We start from the raw sequence: 17,722 nt of genomic DNA, 5'->3' as shown, positions 1-17,722 counted from the left end.
GTATAAGTATTACATCATTCAGACAAAAAAAAGCATTCTTCTCAAATCAGGATGCTATTGTGACAACTTGCCCCAGATGCATGTCACACAGTTAATTTTATTTATTTATTTTTCTTCCCGGGGCTACAATAGCGAGAAAATACTCCAAGACTTTAAACACACATTGTACTCTGCATACATTTTACTCTCATCACCTTATTTTTTACTAATTTCTTTGAGTGTACCTTTGGTGTCACGAGAGGTTAAAACATGTCTTATAATTGCAGTGGTTTGTGGTAATCTTCAAGACATATTTTTATTTAACATTATCCCACACCTTGTACTATGAGAAATTACCACTTGGTGGCAGTGCTTCCAAAGAATAGTTTGTCCTGATGACGCAACTCCACATTTATTTAAAATGTAGTATTTATTGTTTTAAAATATAAAACCGTTATGTGCAAAAGAAATACAAAAGAATGAGTGTTGTGAAAAATAATTGCCTTTATTTCAGTATAGCAGTGGTTGTTCACAGACCACATAACTTATGGGTGTCTAAAGAAAAAATGGTTAGATGCACAAAAAAGTGATACAATGATCTCTTTTCTATGTAAAATGGTTCCATGCGACAAACTGAAATATTTTGCTGCTCTGATTGACACGTTTAGTGATTCTCCACTCCTCGGGAAACTGTAAAATGCGCATAAATACACACCCCTCACATATAACAATACATGCTCAACACAGAAAATATTGCTGAATAAAATTAAGTGATAATATACAGTGAAAAAGAAAACACCTTAAAAACAATCTGATACAATAAGTTAGATGCCGGCTGCGCTTGAGAGTCTGGGCTGTTAAATCAAGATCAACGGAATAGCAGAGAGTATTGGCTCAGGTTCTTTCATTGTTGCAAACATGAACTTCCAGGCTGTACATCTTTCCCAGGGCAAACAATAATAAAGGGGAATAATCATTTTATCGTGGGCCATAATGCAACCGTCTCTCACTCGCAAAGTTTTTCTGTTGACAATCTTCTTTCACACCCATTTCTCTTCATTTACATAAATAATAAATGAAGGCAAATGGCAGGGAGAGAAACTACGCTCTAGTCTAGCTAGATGATCAGCTGCCTTTAACATGGAGTTAACTCTGGGAAAAAGCAGGCAGATAAAAAGGATGGATCGCACAAAACCAGTTAAAAACATGTCCAAATCCCATTTAACCCCAAAATAAAATAAAATAAAATACATTTTTATATATATATAAAAAGGAAGCATATCTTTAAAACCTTTTGCATTTTGACATGACTTTCATGATTTAAAAAAAAAAAATAATAATAATACATTATTGTCAATGCCGAGTCCCATTACCGCAACATAAAGCATTACAACAAGATGGACAAAATAATGTTCCATTGAAATAATAAATCTAATTTTTGTTGCATTACGGTAATGAGTCTCCGAGTCTCATTACCGCAACACAGTATTAGAGGATTTTTTTTTTATTTAAAATTTAAATCTATAAAGCATTACAACAAAATATTATCATGACGGACAAAATAATGTTCCATTGAAATAATAAATCAAATTTTTGTTGCATTACGGTAATGAGTCTCCGAGTCTCATTACCGTAATACAGTATCAGAGGATTTTTTTAAATTAAAATTTAAATCTATAAAGCATTACAACAAATATTATCATGACGGACAAAATAATGTTCCATTGAAATAATAAATCCAATTTTTGTTGCATTACGGTAATGAGTCTCCGAGTCTCATTACCGTAATACAGTATCAGAGGATTTTTTTTAAATTAAAATTTAAATCTATAAAGCATTACAACAAAATATTATCATGATGGACAAAATAATGTTCCATTGAAATAATAAATCAAATTTTTGTCCAGTGCATAAGAGCAATGAGATTTTGTTGCATTACGGTAATGAGCACCCAGTCGTGAGGTAAAATGAATAAATCATTAATATATTAACAATATAATAACATTATTATTGGTTCTCAAAATAGCTGTTTTCTCTTTTTTCTTCTGATTTTGGATTTGTCTATTCTAAAGAGGATTTGCCCATTTTAATGAATTCTTGCACTGAGCACCAATATCTAAATATTTTCCCATATTATATATTTCCGTGTATTGATATTTCGTGACTGTTCTCGATGCAGTGGGCAGAAGAACACAGCGTCCGTTTACATTCTACACACGGCACGAAATATTAATTACAATCTCTTTACGTGTTTAGATTCACTCTTTAGTTGCTATTTATAACGCGGGTCACATTCTGTGATGTGTGCTTCGCTGCAAATACTAAATAAAACTGTTGGTGCACATTATTTCCATGTATATACAGCTGTGCCATTTTATTTACATATCTAAAACTTAGTATTCTGACAGTGCAGAATTGTTCTGGCCTTTATTTATTGAACAGGCTGCAAGCGGAGTTCGGAAGTAAACGTTTCACTTCCCCAGAGAAAGAATATAAAATGATTAAGAGTTTAAAATGCGTTTTGTTTTTCATGAGAATGCACATTTTTCTCTAATTTAAAAAAAAAAGCAGTTGATTTTACTGGGGCACAATGCACAAAACATTACATTCTCTGTGTCCTTTAGGAACGTTTGCATGTGTTTTTCCCTCTCATTTTGACGGAGCGTGTATGAAGGCATGGATAAGAACACGGGGAGCCAGCACTTGATGATGGCAGGCACTTGAATGTCATTTTCCTGTACGCTTGATTCTCCTCACGACTCCATCTCGTCTCCGTCGAACATTGGAGGTTCGAAGCTCACCACCTCCTCGTACGTGAGTCCTGTGGGCAAAGACACCGACTGTTGAAAGCACTAGCAACAAGAGCAGGGCGCAGAGGTCGTTCAGTAAAATGGCTTACGTTTCCACTCCTCGATCTCGAGATCGCGGCTCTCGAAGCTCTGGTCGTACGGTTCTGCCTCGGGCTCGTCGTCTGGGTCGTGATACTGGGAGAAGTACGGGTGCGCGAGAGACTCTGACGCAGTGATGCGTTTATCCGTGTCCAGAACCAGCATCTTCTCCAGCAGGTCCACAGCTGAAACACAAAATACAAGCAGCAATTATAATCACAGAAGGGTTTATGAGCGGGTACAGGAAACACTAGAAACGGAAACCAATTGTGTCATTATTAAAGTCGAAAAGAAATTAAGGTTTTTGATGAAAACATTCCAGGATTTTTCTCCATATAATGGACTTCAATGGGAACCAAACGGTTCAAGGTCCAAATGAGAGTTTCAGTGCAGCTTCAAAGGGCTTTAAACGATTCAAGATGATGAATAAGGGTCTTATCAAGCGAAACGATCGCTCATTTCATAAATAAATAAAAAAGTTTAAGTTTTATAAGCTCAAATGCTCGCCTTGCTCTGTTCTGTGATGCCCGTTCGTGACTCTCCTGTTCGTGACTCGTTCATCAAAATGAACAAATCTTTTTTCGAGTCATTTGGTTCGTTTGACTCGAAAAAAGATTCGTTCATTTTGATATACGAGTTGAAATGGCCGAGGTTTCTCTAGATAAGACCCGTCTGGAGTCGTTTCAAGCTCTTTGAAGCTGCACTGAAACTCTCTTTTGGACCTTGAACCGTTTGGTTCCCATTGAAGTCCATTATATGGAGAAAAATCCTGGATTATTTTCATCAAAAACCTTAATTTCTTTTCGAATGAAGAAAGAAAGACATGGACATCTTGGATGACATGAGGGTGAGTAAATTATCAGCAAAAGTTTTTTTTTTAAAAGTTAACTACTCCTTTAATGTCTTAATGGTCACATTTGATTAATTTATTGCATCATTGCAGAATAAAACAAAAACGGTAACACTTTACGATAAGGTTCATTAGTTAACATTAGTAAATGCATTAACTAACACGAACTAACGATGAGCAATGCATTACTTACAGTGTTTATTAATCTTTGTTAATGTTAGTTAATACAAATACCGCTGTTCATTGTGCGTTCATGTTAGTTCACAGTCCATTAACTAATGTTAACTAATACAACCTTTGATTTTAATAACATATTAGTAAATGTTGGAATTAATATTAACTAAGATTAATAAATGCTTAAGAATTATTGTTCATTCTTAGTACATGTTAACTAATGAACCTTATTGTAAAGTGTTACCACAAAAACGTATTCACCCCATAAGTACTAGTGCAAATTAATCAGAATTTATTGATTTTATTTTTTATATTTCTAATAATTACAAATTGGGTGGTCAGTAGAATAAAATAAATGCGATTAATGTGTTTTGACTGAAAAGAATGGATAATGACTCTGTAAATTACTCTTAAAGTCACACATTGACGTTATTTCTCGAGTCATGTGGGTCGGTTCTGAAAGATGTCTGGATTTCAGCCGAACGGAGCGGAGGGTTTCATCAGGCCATGGGTTGTATAGAAAGGCAGAATTGTTACCTAATGGATTTGCGCCAATAAACACATCTGCAAAGCTCCTCTTGGGCATATACGGAAGAGAGTTGATGTAGTTCCTCGCCTGTTGATTAAAAAAATAACATTAAAATATTACACACAATTAAAAAGGAGTCAAAATAAGGGGACAGTAAAGCAAACAAAGATGGAAAAGAGAAAAGCATGACAAGAACAGAACGCTGCAGGGATGACAGATTTCTGAAGGCCGAAACCCGGGAACATGTTAGCATTATCCTGAAGTCAATGAGTTCTTGGTTAAATACCTATAATAAGGTCTGTGGTGAACACAAGATCAGTTTTATTCTACAACATAAAACACATCACTTAAACCTCGCTTGTGATTTTTTGAAAGCTAACTAGTCTCGAAAAAGGCAATTGTTAACAAGTGTCTAAATGGGACTACATAGAGTAAAAGTTGATCCACTTTTTAAACTATTATAACTTAAAATAGAAAAATAAAGAGAAGTCGGAAGTTTAGTGATGGTGCCGTTGAAGTCATGTGACTGTGGCGTAGTTCGTTTATAGCCTACGTTTAGCTTTTTACTTCTACAAATTGAATCGAAGTTGTATTCATTTGTTAACCGTATTCTGGACAAATGTGGGCAAAATAGTTTTGATTTACTTTTAAAAAATACTTCCCTTGATCTGAGCGGTACAAGACTTGGCTACTTTTCCTAAGTTTGCCTCCCGAACACACACTTTTTTTTTGGACTCAATTCTACAATGTTAAGTGGGTGAAAAAAACCCCCCAAAAATGTCAAAAATGGGCACCCATAGAAATGAATGGGAAAAACTGTAATTTAGAGCAATCTAAAATAAGCCAAAATAAGAAATAAGTCACTTCATCTTTAGGTTTTAGCTCTAAGAACTTATTGGAATGATATTTTAATGTGGTTAAAAATTTAAAAAATAAAACATAAAATAAGCATAATTTACACAGAAAATATGGTACTTTTTGAAGTAGATAAATTCAAAAATACCCCCAAAATAAAAAAAAAAACACCATAAATGGACAGACAAAACTTTATCAAAGACAGTGATATAACATTTATAATACCGTAAATAAAAATTAGGATCACACCGGAGTCCTCTGTGCCCACATTTGTCCACAATTACAGGATTAAGGGCTATAAAGTGAATACGGTTTGAGGACTAGGATTATCATGGTAAATAAAACATGCAAGAATTATGAACTTATTTTCTGCAATTGAGAAAGAAAAAAAAACCTAACCTTTGTTTTGTGATGCGAACTTATGGGACGGCCTACAAAAATACATAATCCCTGCGGCGCTCTATTGAGATTACATTATCTTAATACACAGTTCCTCAAAAATATTTGCACACTAAAACTACATAAATGTCATTGATTTTTTATGGCATTCAGATATTTTTAGGTGCAATTTTCCATTTCCGTTGAAATCTCGATCAGGACTTGATGTTTCCCAGTGGACCTCCGACAATACAGACCAGCGCTACTGCATGTGAAACACTGCGTCTATTTTTTACATTGTATGTTCGAGCTTAAGCAGTCTAAATCTCACTGCATGCCTGGGTTTAAAACCAGTGGCGGCGCTCGCCTTAAAGCTCAGGACTGTGGGCATCTACTAAAGGCCAAGTATATAAGAAAAGCAGGCAGTAGTTGGGAAAGGGGAACGTTGGGAGTGGCGTGGAAAATTAAAAATGACCCAGGGCAAACATGGGGGTAAACTGAGCCAGTCATTCCAGAGCGGCCGGATTTTCTGCCACTTTCACCGGTTCGGAGAGGGTCCGTGCGCTCACCTCGTGGCTCGGCATCCGGCTTATTAGAGAGGCCGGCGGGGTTCCCGTCAGTCGCATTATCTGCTGAAGCTGGTTTATATCTTGGGGAACCCAGGTCAAGGGGTGTACGGTTAAAATACACTCAAACAGGAGAACAATGCAGCTGCGGTTGCTTTACTTAATGCTGAGATCATTTAAGAAGAGATGCATTTACTTGAAAAGCAATGACAACTAAAATATATTTTTAATAAAATATTGCATTTATTATAAATGATTTTAATCATGTACATCATTATTTGTATAAAGATGCATGTGACTTGTAAACTTCACGAAATAGATGTGACGCTCTGATGATTCGTTTACTGGTGTGGGGGCGGGGCAACCTGTCACTCACATGAGATCCACCAATAGCAAACCACAACCATCCACGGACAAAATCAAGCCCCGTCTATTTATTCTTATTCCAGAAGACATTTTACTGGGATATATACGGCACAATATGGGATCGCAAATGTGCTTAACCTTCAAATGGTCTTCGTTTCCTTCGTTACCTCTGGGCTTCGTGGTCTATACGACCCCAACAATTGATTGAGTAATTGTACAAAAAATATACATTTTTAATCATACAAATAATTCAAAAGCGTTCGTGACTCTCCTGTTCGAACTCGTTCATCAAAATGAACGATTCTTTTTTCGTGCCGTTCGTGGTTCATTCAACGGACGAATCGGGAAAAGATTTGTTCATTTTGATAAACGAGTTTGAACAGGAGAGGCACGAACGCTCATCACAGAACAGAGCAAGGCGAGCATTTGAGCTTATAAAACTTAAACTTTGTTATTTATTTCTGAAATGAGCGATCGTTTTACTTGATAAGACCCTTATTCATCATCTTGAATCGTTTAAAGCCCTTTGAACAGTTTGCACTGAAACTCTCATTTGGACCTTGAACCGTTTGGTTCCTATTGAAGTCCATTACATGGAGAAAATCCTGGAATGTTTTCATCAAAAACCTTAATTTCTTTTCGACTGAAGAAAGAAAGACGTGGACATCTTGGATGAGATGGGGGTGAGTAAATTATCAGCAAAAGATTTTTTAAAAGTGAACTACTGCTTTAAGGATAACATATTCATACTAAAACCCCCAAAACGTACTAAAATTTCAGAAAACAAAACCTAATGTCTTTTGTCACTTTGCTTTTCAAGTAAATGCATCATGAGTATCATTTAAAAACGAGAGAAATAAAAACAAGCAAGTGCATGCACCCCGTGTTAATCAATCCGGGGTTAAGAAAGACACAGGAAATACAACAGGAAGTGCAGGACGCAGGAGAGAAAGCCATTCGTACTACACACTCATGGGCTGATTTTGCAAATTCATCTGCCAGCTGTCTGACTACAACTGACTATTTTAAGGTGATTGCATAACTAGTACTTTATGCCAGTGAAAGAAAAAGAAAAAAAAACGATGCGACATGCATGAAGTGTGATCGGGGTGAGTGAAGAAAAGCAGAACAGATCGACATTGCGACACAGAGGGAGTCAAACTCAGGCAGAACAGAAACACTCACAGACTCCGAAGAGACTTTCATCAAGAACTCTGGCCCTGGGGTCCCGACGAGCATCATGATAAGCTTCAACTGATCAATATCTTTAAGAGCAAAATAAAGGAAAATGCAGGGAATGGGGAGACTATGAAAGCAGGGACTGGGGGTGATAACAAAATGATGTTTTAAACCAAAGAATTAAAACAGCACAGGAAAATGGGATAAAGTTAGAAATAAAAACTGGTTCAAAGCCAACATGCATTCTGCAATGATCATGTATGGAGCTTACGAGACTTCCAGATTCTTCAATTGCTTCATTAGCATAGCAGAAGTGAGTTAGCACACTTACCTGACTGAACTACAGTGTTGGGGTAATGCGAGTATCGTAATCAGATTACTTTTTCAAGTAACGTAAAGAAATGCATTACTTTTAAAGGTGCATTGCGCAAGTCTCTGAGTTTTTGCAGAACTACGCCCCCTCTGGCGACAAGCGAAACTGCAACCTCACGCTTCCACGAGCTGTTCATTACCAAAGCAGCATCAGCCACACAAATCTTGTGTTTACAGAGTACAGTCGCCTGTCATGTATGGGAAAAACTGGTATTTTTAACATGAAATGTTGAACAATGCACCTTTAAATTTACAAAAGATTGTTACTTTTTCAAACACACCGCTCCTGTCGCATGTTCAGAGAGAAATCATGAGTAAGCGTAGAGGCGTTGTGTGCGCTGTGTGTGTGAACATGACGGTTATCTAGATTAAATGTGAATACATCAACTCATCCCGCTTGGACAAAAACAGATTCAGCATTTCTCAATTAATAAAAACAGTGAAATGCAAATTCACAATATTACACAAACCTGCAATAATTAAATTAAATACTTGTATTTAATCTCACTTTAACCATACAAATAACCAAAAATGACTTAAGTTTAACATAACATCGGTTTCTTTTCATTTTTACTGCTAAAGAACGCGTGTTTAATTGTCATTGCGATCAGAAAGACAGAAAACATTGAAAGGTTTGAGCGGCGCCCTCTACCGTACAGATGTGAATTTGCATTTCCTTCAGCCTGAAGCTCATTCATTTCACTATTGGCAAAAACTGAACTTTTGTTTGTTTTTTTATCAAAAAACAAACAGGCAAGCCGTGAAAAAGTAACACAAAAGTAACAATGCAGTATATTCCATAAAAAGTAACCAAGTAATGCAATTAGTTACTTTTTAGGGAGGAATGGAATATTGTAACGGATTCCTTTTAAAAGTAACGTTCCCCAACACGTTGCGTGAAGCAGCACACAACATACGAGTTAATGCAACAGCATGACAGGCTTTATGCTTTGTGATGGGATGCAATGACCATGAGCGTACAACAAAATCAAAGCAGCTTCATTAAGGAGATTTGTGGGCCGCGGTATATGACACAGCCTGCGTTTACATGCATAACCTTTTCTAATTAAAGGGATAGTTGATTTTGAAATAAATTTTTGGTATGTTTTATCTTACCTCAAGGGCATCCAAGATGTACTGTAGGTGTCTTTGTTTCCACAGTATTTTCAATTTTGATATTTTTAGGTCAAAGCGTTCTTGTCTGTCAGTCATATAATGGAGGTCTATGGTCACCACCTCAAAGAGCATGCACAGAGAAGTCCAAATTAAACATGATTTAATGACTCAGTACACATTGATGGCCTAAGACACGAAACGAGCAGTTTGTGTGAGAAAACGAACAGTATTTATATCGTTTTTACCTCTTGTAACCACAGCCACGTCCAAGTGATCTGAGGTTTGTGGCTGTGATTACAAGAGGTAAAAACAATATAAATACTGTTCGTTTTCACACAAACCGCTCGTTTCGTGTCTTAGGCCATCAATGTGTACTGACTGAGTCATTAAATCTGGTTTAATTTGGACTTCTCTGTGCATGCTCTTTGAGGTGGTGACCATAGACCTCCATTATATGACTGACAAGACAAGAACGGTTTGACCTAAAAATATCAAAATTGAAAATACTGTGGAAACAAAGACACCTACATCTTGGATGCCCTTGAGGTAAGATAAAACACACCAAAAATTAATTTCAAAGTGAACTATCCCTTTAAGGTCCATATTTTAATTGGACAGTAGCATTTAGTAGTATTTTTACTTTGTTACAGTAGTACTAAAGTACATTTTTCAACTTTCACTTTATTCCAAAGCATAATATTGCACTTTTACTTCACGTTTTTCATAAAAACATGTCACTCCTCATTATTTTGCAGTGAAGTCGTCCTCACCTGCTCAAGTGATGTCCGTAAACAAACTGATTCTTTTTAATGAACCTGAATCAGTACGCAAATGAAAATGATTCAAATGATTCAGTCAGAGTGAGTCTAAAGTTAACGATTCACTGAATTCACAATTCTGACTCAAAATGAGCCAAGAACGGGAGATCCTCAGAGCTAAAACGTGGCTGATGGCGTGGAAAGTTATTAATGCCGAATTTAATCATTTATTTTTGTAAATGAACATTACATTTAACATATTTGACTGTTTGTTAAATAAATCTGCTGTAAAAGGCATTTGCATAAAGTCCTTGAGTGTGGATATGTCCACATTACCGGGTAGAAAAACTAGACATTTATGTTGGATGTTATTTGTCAACATATATTTACACACATTTTGTTATTTTCATCCCTTAATTATCAGTAATTATCAGCAGTAGGCTAGTGTAACAAAATAAAATGTTCCGTCTGTTTTTCCATCATGTTTCCCGAGCTGCTTTCATTTGGTTATCTATGCAAACTTTCACAAGCTCTTTTGCAGCATCACACGGCACGCTAAAAACAAGCTAACTTCATAAATACACGTTCTGTGTGAATACTAGCCCCAGTACATGTTTTAATTTCAGTAATTCTAAGTAACTACATAATATTATTAGCCCTATTATTATATAGTATTTATAATATATGAAATTATTTATCATTAAAATCCTAAATAACAAACAAGAGCTTGATGGTTTTCACGATGTCATTGAGTTTTTTTTTATATGTTTTTGATATCTTCTCAAGGCTGCATTTATTTGATCAAAAATACAGTTAAAATATTACAATTTAAAAGAACTGTTTTCTATTTGAATACATTATAAAATTTAATTTATTCCTGTGATCAAAGCTGAATTTTCAGCATCATTACTCCAGTTACATGATCCTTCAAAAATGAGTGTAATATGTTGATTTGAATGATGCTCAACATTTCTCATTATTATCAATGTTGGAAAAAACAGTGATACATTTTTTCATTTTTTATTTAAAATATATATATTTGTAACTTTATACATTTCTTTACTGTTACTTTTGATCAATTTAATGCATCCTTGCTGAATAAAAGTGTTAATTTAAAATATATATATATATATATATATATATATATATATATATTGTTCTAACTCCAAACATTTGAGTGAAAGGCAAAGGTTAACTGCCTGTGTCTACACCAATACCACTCAGAAATATATATTTTTTTAATATACAAGACATATAAGAGATATATAACAGTTGGTTAAGGTGGATTTTTCAAATAAAGTTTATCATGACCCAAAATTCTGAATAATACAGGCATTTGCCAGCAGCCCAAATCTTCTAGAAACCAGTATATCGTCTTATTTTTGTTTTTTGTTATGGTTGATGGGTTTAAATCTGAACATTCTTACATTATCAAAACATGGTCGCTTACATTGGAATATGACCAAATTCTGATTAATGTAAGAATATTCTTATGCATGCAAACGCAGTTTATCTGAAAGCGTGCAAATATGTTTAATAAATGAACGTGAGCTACAGTAAAGTGGGCTAGTTTTACACTGTTCCAGATCCACACGGACTTCAACTCAAATCTGGCACAGGATGATGTTACTGAGCAGCACAAACACTCAAAGGTAAGAGAACAGTCGAGGAAGAAAGAGAGGTGTCTTAGTTTGTGCAAAGACTAAAAAGAGCAAGCAAGATGATGATGACCGATCGGGGCGGTCCAGTTAGAAACAAGCACAAATGCAGCCAGTCAACATGCAGCTCACACACACAAGCTTTAGTGCATCAGAACATTTGTGTGTTGTGCGCTTTAAAATCTGTTTTTGTGGATTTAAAGTAGTTTGGCAAAAAATGTGCAGCAATTTCTAACAATGAAAGTAAATTTTTAATTTTTCTTTTTTTTTTTTGGCATCTCAATGTGGTCCTGTTCAATATCATACAGAAAACTGTACACTGTTTTCTGAAAAGTTCTGTTCTGTAATGTTGTTTTCCCCTGTGTGCATACATGTATGAATTATATCATTGGTTATTAGGTGTACTTTGAGTCTCTAAGTGTCTTTTTTGGGAAACAAACCTAAATTTAACTTTGGAAAAATATCTTTGTGAGAATCTTTGTAGCGAATGATGACAAAAATGAACACGTTAATCAAGACAAATGATTACATTAATAACCATACATTAATGGATTAATCACGATAAAATACTGTTCATCTATTGACAGCCCTAATATACACGTTTACTTATTTAAATGAATCAGTGCGGATTGGAATGAATAATAATTGCATTTCTGTAATATATCAGTTGCAGGATTGTAGGTGCACAGTGTAGATTTGTGAAAGTCACCTGACACTCAAGCACACACAAATTGAGTGTTAACTAATATTAACGAATGCGGTTTTACACACTATTATAATGCACACAGAAAGCAGATTTATCTGGCAACCAAATAACTACTTTATCCAAACCTATCCGTTCGCAGACTTCTTTGAAATGCAGATCACACTTCCTTTCTTGAAAGGCCGAGACCTCATTTAATGTGTGAGTGTGTGTGTGTTTGATTCGACGACCTTGTGAAGTAGAACAGAAGCAGCAACGCATTAATATTCCCCACGCTATGTCCTTCAAGACGGAGTAAAGTTCATGTTTTTGTCAACAGGGCCGCCAGGCGGTGTGACTCACTGGGAGACGGCTGATTCATTTCCCTCAGGATCACGGCCTCGCTCTATGAATTAGGCCCGGCTGACACACTTACAGATCGGGAGGAGGGAGTGGGGCTAAAGGGGTATTTCCAGGAAGAGCGGTTTTGTGCCGGGCATGAATGATGGGGAAAGGATACGATCGGTGCCGGGAAACAGAGTCCGTCCTGTGAGGAGCTCGGCCATTATGCAGCCCACCGACCAGATGTCCACTACAACACAAAACAAAAACCCTCTCCTCATTGGTGGAAACAAAATACATTCGGTTAAAGACAATGCAATACTAACTTTATTAATAAATGTGTGTTAGAAATAGAGCCAGACCGATATATCGGCCGGCCGATATTAGGCATTTTCCAAACTATCGGTATCGGCAGTTATAATGGCCGATAAATGAATATTTCAAAAATAAAATAAAAACGGACAAAACATGCTTCAATCATCTCTCCTTGGCCTGTTAAATTGAATGTATGTTTTTTTGCAGTATGACGTTATCTATTGCTAAATTATGGCTCATTATAGACTAGCTAACCTGACATTGTAATTATAAGGTAGCTTATAAGGCAATGTTGGGACCAATTATTATTTTATTTATCAGAACTTTAATATATTTTGATGTTCCTCTGTTCTGTTGTGTCAAAAGAAACAAGTTCCTTTTTAAAATGCTTTATCATTATTTTAGTTAAAACTCATAAACTACAAATAACTATGTTAGGGAAATCTGTTAATGGTTTGTTGTGCGTTTCTGAGAAAAAAAATAATATATATATATATATATATATATATATATATATATATATTGGCCGATATATCGGAATATCGGATTTTAAAACCAAAAAATATTTGTATCGGTATCGGCCTTCAAAATCCTTTATCGGTCGGGCTCTAGTTAGAAATCAGGAATGGTGAGAGTTTTTCATCTTCAAACCTAACTTCAATCCAGTCTGGCTAGTGCGCTTCCCATAATGTTCGGAGTGATTTGTGGCTGTTCGAAGTTCGAACACATGAGCGTTTACACTACGAAATCAATCCGGGCGAATGCGTTTGACGACGTCTGAAAGTGGACAAGCTTAAAACTAGGGCTGGGCTCAAAAAAATAGATTTTTCGATTGATCGTTTTTTAAAATGTGGTCGATTCAAAATCGATTCTCAACGGCCACGAATAGTTTTTTTCGTTTCGACAAACAGTTTAATGAAACAGTAATGGATTCACTCACTAGTTCTTAAAATGTGCACAGCCATATGTGACTGCCGTTAATTTTGTGGTCAAAACAACATAATATAGCATTAATTGAAAGGAATACGAATTAATAGCCTATTTAATTCAGTCAGGACTAAAAGACTATCGAGTTTTATTTTACATTGGATTACTGTATTCAGTTTCTGTAGTATTTCTGACCTATACCAAAAACTTTTCACTTTTCTAATTTGTGTCTTTATTCTATTGTATTTATTTGTGCTACGTTTGTCAATTTAATTCAAGCTTCCATGTGTTGCATAAACTCTTAACCAAAAAATAATAATACCCCATTCTAAAAACAAACATTTAGGTGAGATCAATGTAATAAAAAAATGTCTAAAAAAAGATAACTGATATTTATTTACCCATCTTAAACTTAAAATCCTGTTTGATCAAGGGGTGTGACTGTTAATACGACCAATTTTCACCATCAATTTGGCATCTTGCATCATCCTGTCTATTCATTGTATGCATTTAGTGTACCTAAAATAAAAAGAGTTTAATATACAGGTTTGTGGCTCTTAATTTCTTTGGACATAAGTTTACAAGAGGTTAATTAATACACTGTTCTTTTTATAAATATGGATTTGTATTACATCTATATTCATTATAGTCGAATCGAGAATCGAATCGAATTGAGAGCTTGTGAATCGAAATCGAATCTAATTTGAACATCTGAATCGATACCCAGCCCTACTCAAAACCTTTTAGACCCCGTTTACATCTGTATTATTTAGTGCCATCCACTTGTGATCCGATCGACCAAAACGGATATAAACGGCATAAAATTCCGTAATGATAGAAACTATGGTGAGAAAGCTGCAATGCGCATTCATTTTCAACAATTAATAATACTATTGATTATTAATACTTTCGATGTAATTACAAAAAATTACAACTTTTTAACTGTTATAGTATTTATTTTTATTTTTTATTAGCTTTTATTGTGAGTTTTAATCATTTTATTACATGCTTTTTCATTTTTTTTTAAACAGCTTTAATTTTTTATTTAAGTTTTTTTTTTTTTTTTAATTTTCGCAAAGTCATCACAAATAATTTTAGCTTTAAGTTTTTCAATCCAATATATTTATACTTTACTTTATTTCAATCACTAAAAAAAACAATTTTAATAGTTGTGAGGAGTTCATTATTTCGCTTGTACTTCTATAAAGTTACCACAAATGTTATTTTAGGACATTTTTTAGGTTTTCGTCCCAAATTAACATAAACGTAAACTTTTAACTTGTCAGAAAGAAAGAAACCAGGCGATATGCAACTGTTATACGATCAACAAACGTGGAAATACTTCACAAATGTAATAAATCTCTGTTTTTAACCAATAAGAATTGAATCAATAAACAAAAATCGTAACAACAAAAACTTTAAACCACCAAGCATTTTTGCTAATTAAGGCCACGTGGGAGGGGAAAATGGTATTAACCAATAACATTAATATATCAAATCCCATCACAACTGAATATTCAGCCAGAAATAATACACAACATGAAAGTTCAATGACTTGTGAATGTCGTTTCATGTTGTCTTCCGTTACAAAATGTGATGAATTATACAAACACAAAAGCTATCAACACACAAGAGAGGATTCTGGGTAATGCTGACCTGTCATGTTGTAGTGCATCCAGTTGAGCATGATCTCTGGTGCGCGGTACCATCGGGTGGCAACGTATCCCGTCATCTCATCGTCCGTCAGCCGGGCCAAACCAAAGTCCAAAATCTGGGCACGGATATCATAAGAAGCGTTAGTCATGAACTAGAGCGCTCATATAGCCCGACTATAAACCCACTGTTGGTCAACAGAGGATAATAATAACAGATGTGACGGTGGAAAAAGCATCAGATGATGAGGATCTTGGCAAACAGAGCACACTCTCACCTTCAGTTCACAGTCTTCATTTACAGCCAAGTTACCGGGTTTAAGATCCTGCACGATAGAAAAAGGTGAGCAAATAGACTGAATAAGTGAGAATCACTTTAAATTTGCATCATGTTTTACAACGCTTTCATGCACTGATAAACATCATCCTGGGAGCTAACATGAGGCCACCACAGAAAAAAAAACTCTCATTATAAACCATAAAGGTGTTTACACAAGCAGCGGTGCAGATGAAGCCCTAAAACCAAATCTGTGTACCTCAGCAAACCTGCAATAAAACTACCGCTCCGAACTAATGAGAAAAAAACTCATATCCGTACTGACACAAATACGTTTGGATCAAATCAGTTTCAAATTCTCACTGCCATTAATCTAGCGATTTGTGTGTGTATTTATAATGCATTTAACACACCAGCCCCACCCCAGACCTATGTAGGTCATCTTACACTTCATAAAGCAGAGCAACAACTCACTGCGTGATAGAATAGAGTTAGACGGCCCGAAACTTCAAGATATCAGGGCAAAAATGCCCTTGTACGAGTTTTTATCTAATATTTACTATATTTATAAAAGTTCATATTAGGGCTGGGTGATAAATATAGATTTATAGATTCTCATTTTTACGAACCGATATCGATTCTTAAATCTCAAGAATTGATTAGTCATCCTGTTTCATTTGAATGAATGGGACATTGTATCGCGGCCGCGCGCATCCAAAAAATCGCAATAATCTTTGTCCTTTGTTACTATTGATATGAAACAAAGTCTCAATTTTCAAATTACGTCCATTTTCTATAGAAATTCAAAAACATAAATAGCGTTTTGGCGCTGTGGCGTGAGATCGCTCTGGAGAAGCAGCAGCGCTGATCTCTCTTCCGGGTTAATAATACCAGTCACAGCGCCAAATAAACATGAATGAGCATCTGAAAGTGTGTTAAAGGTAGAGTACAACTTATCGAAATCCGTATCATGTCACATTGATTTGCTCAATCGGTGTTTCAACCGTGGAAAGACGTCAGTTAAACAGCTTGTAATCAATGTCATCGTCATATTTACCTCAGAAAACCCACATGAACTCGTTAGTCAGCTAGAAAAAAATAACTCTAGAGAGGAGCATTTTGCTAAATATATACACCATATTACATATGCATTATAATCTTAATGTTCTTCAATATTTAATGCATATTTCAATAAATCTGGCAAGTTTTTATGACAGCCACCATTTAAATGTTTATATTTAATAAAATATTCTTCTTATAAAAATAAATAAAAGTGTAATTTAAGTGTTTTTATAGCTACAAAACAGTTCATTATTACCTTCATATTAGGCTAATGAAGCCTATAGGCTACAACTAGACTCCCATAGTTTACAGCATTAGTTAAGAGATTTGATTTCCTTGAGAAAAATTGCCATTTATTGTTACTGATATCCAAAATAATTAATATTGAATCGAAATCGAATCGAATTGTGAAATATGTGTCAATACCCAGCCCTAGTTTATATGAAATCGAGACGTTCTTTGTTGAATCAAATCAAATGTTTTTCGGCCTGTCGATATATCGGTCTGGCTCTAGTTCCTAATAATCCTTTAGGTGAGTGTATAATATGTTGTATGAATAATGAAGTGTAGTTATGGACAGAAAGCATGGTGTACTCACTCTGTGGATGATGTCTGCTGAGTGAATGTACTGTGTGGAGAAAAGACAGATTGTTAAACGTCCGACACATCATCACATTACACGAGACCAGTCTTCACAATACACAAGTGTTACAAACCTTACACAGTTAGCTTTTAAAACAAATTCACAGAGAATAAATTATAGTAATTGTCCAATTATTCAACAGAAGAGTTAAAGG

At 35.2% G+C, this 17,722-nt stretch overlaps 1 protein-coding gene across 3 annotated transcripts in view; it reads right to left on the bottom strand.

Moving 5' to 3' along the window:
- Nucleotides 1-463: 463 nt before the first annotated feature.
- Nucleotides 464-17,722, bottom strand: part of mapk14b (mitogen-activated protein kinase 14b) — a 42,068-nt gene continuing 24,809 nt past the window's right edge. For 2 of the 3 annotated variants that reach the window (XM_039663290.2, XM_089125308.1), the window contains exons 5-12: nt 17,524-17,553; nt 15,865-15,912; nt 15,591-15,705; nt 12,871-12,942; nt 7,771-7,850; nt 4,429-4,507; nt 2,879-3,052; nt 464-2,800 (exon numbers count right to left, since the gene is read on the bottom strand). In XM_039663290.2, the coding sequence (XP_039519224.1) occupies nt 2,733-2,800; nt 2,879-3,052; nt 4,429-4,507; nt 7,771-7,850; nt 12,871-12,942; nt 15,591-15,705; nt 15,865-15,912; nt 17,524-17,553 (666 nt within the window). In that variant the 3' untranslated portion in view covers nt 464-2,732. Of the gene's footprint in view, nt 2,801-2,878; nt 3,053-4,428; nt 4,508-6,222; nt 6,303-7,770; nt 7,851-12,870; nt 12,943-15,590; nt 15,706-15,864; nt 15,913-17,523; nt 17,554-17,722 lie in introns of all 3 variants that reach the window. The other variant, XM_039663291.2, reaches the window with a different exon arrangement.

The sequence above is a fragment of the Pimephales promelas genome, chromosome 21 (genome assembly GCF_988280905.1).
Source record: "Pimephales promelas chromosome 21, fPimPro1.hap1.1, whole genome shotgun sequence".
NCBI lineage: Eukaryota > Metazoa > Chordata > Actinopteri > Cypriniformes > Leuciscidae > Pimephales > Pimephales promelas.
The sequence above is the reverse complement of the archived record's forward strand: the minus strand, read 5'-3'. Positions and strand labels throughout refer to the sequence as shown.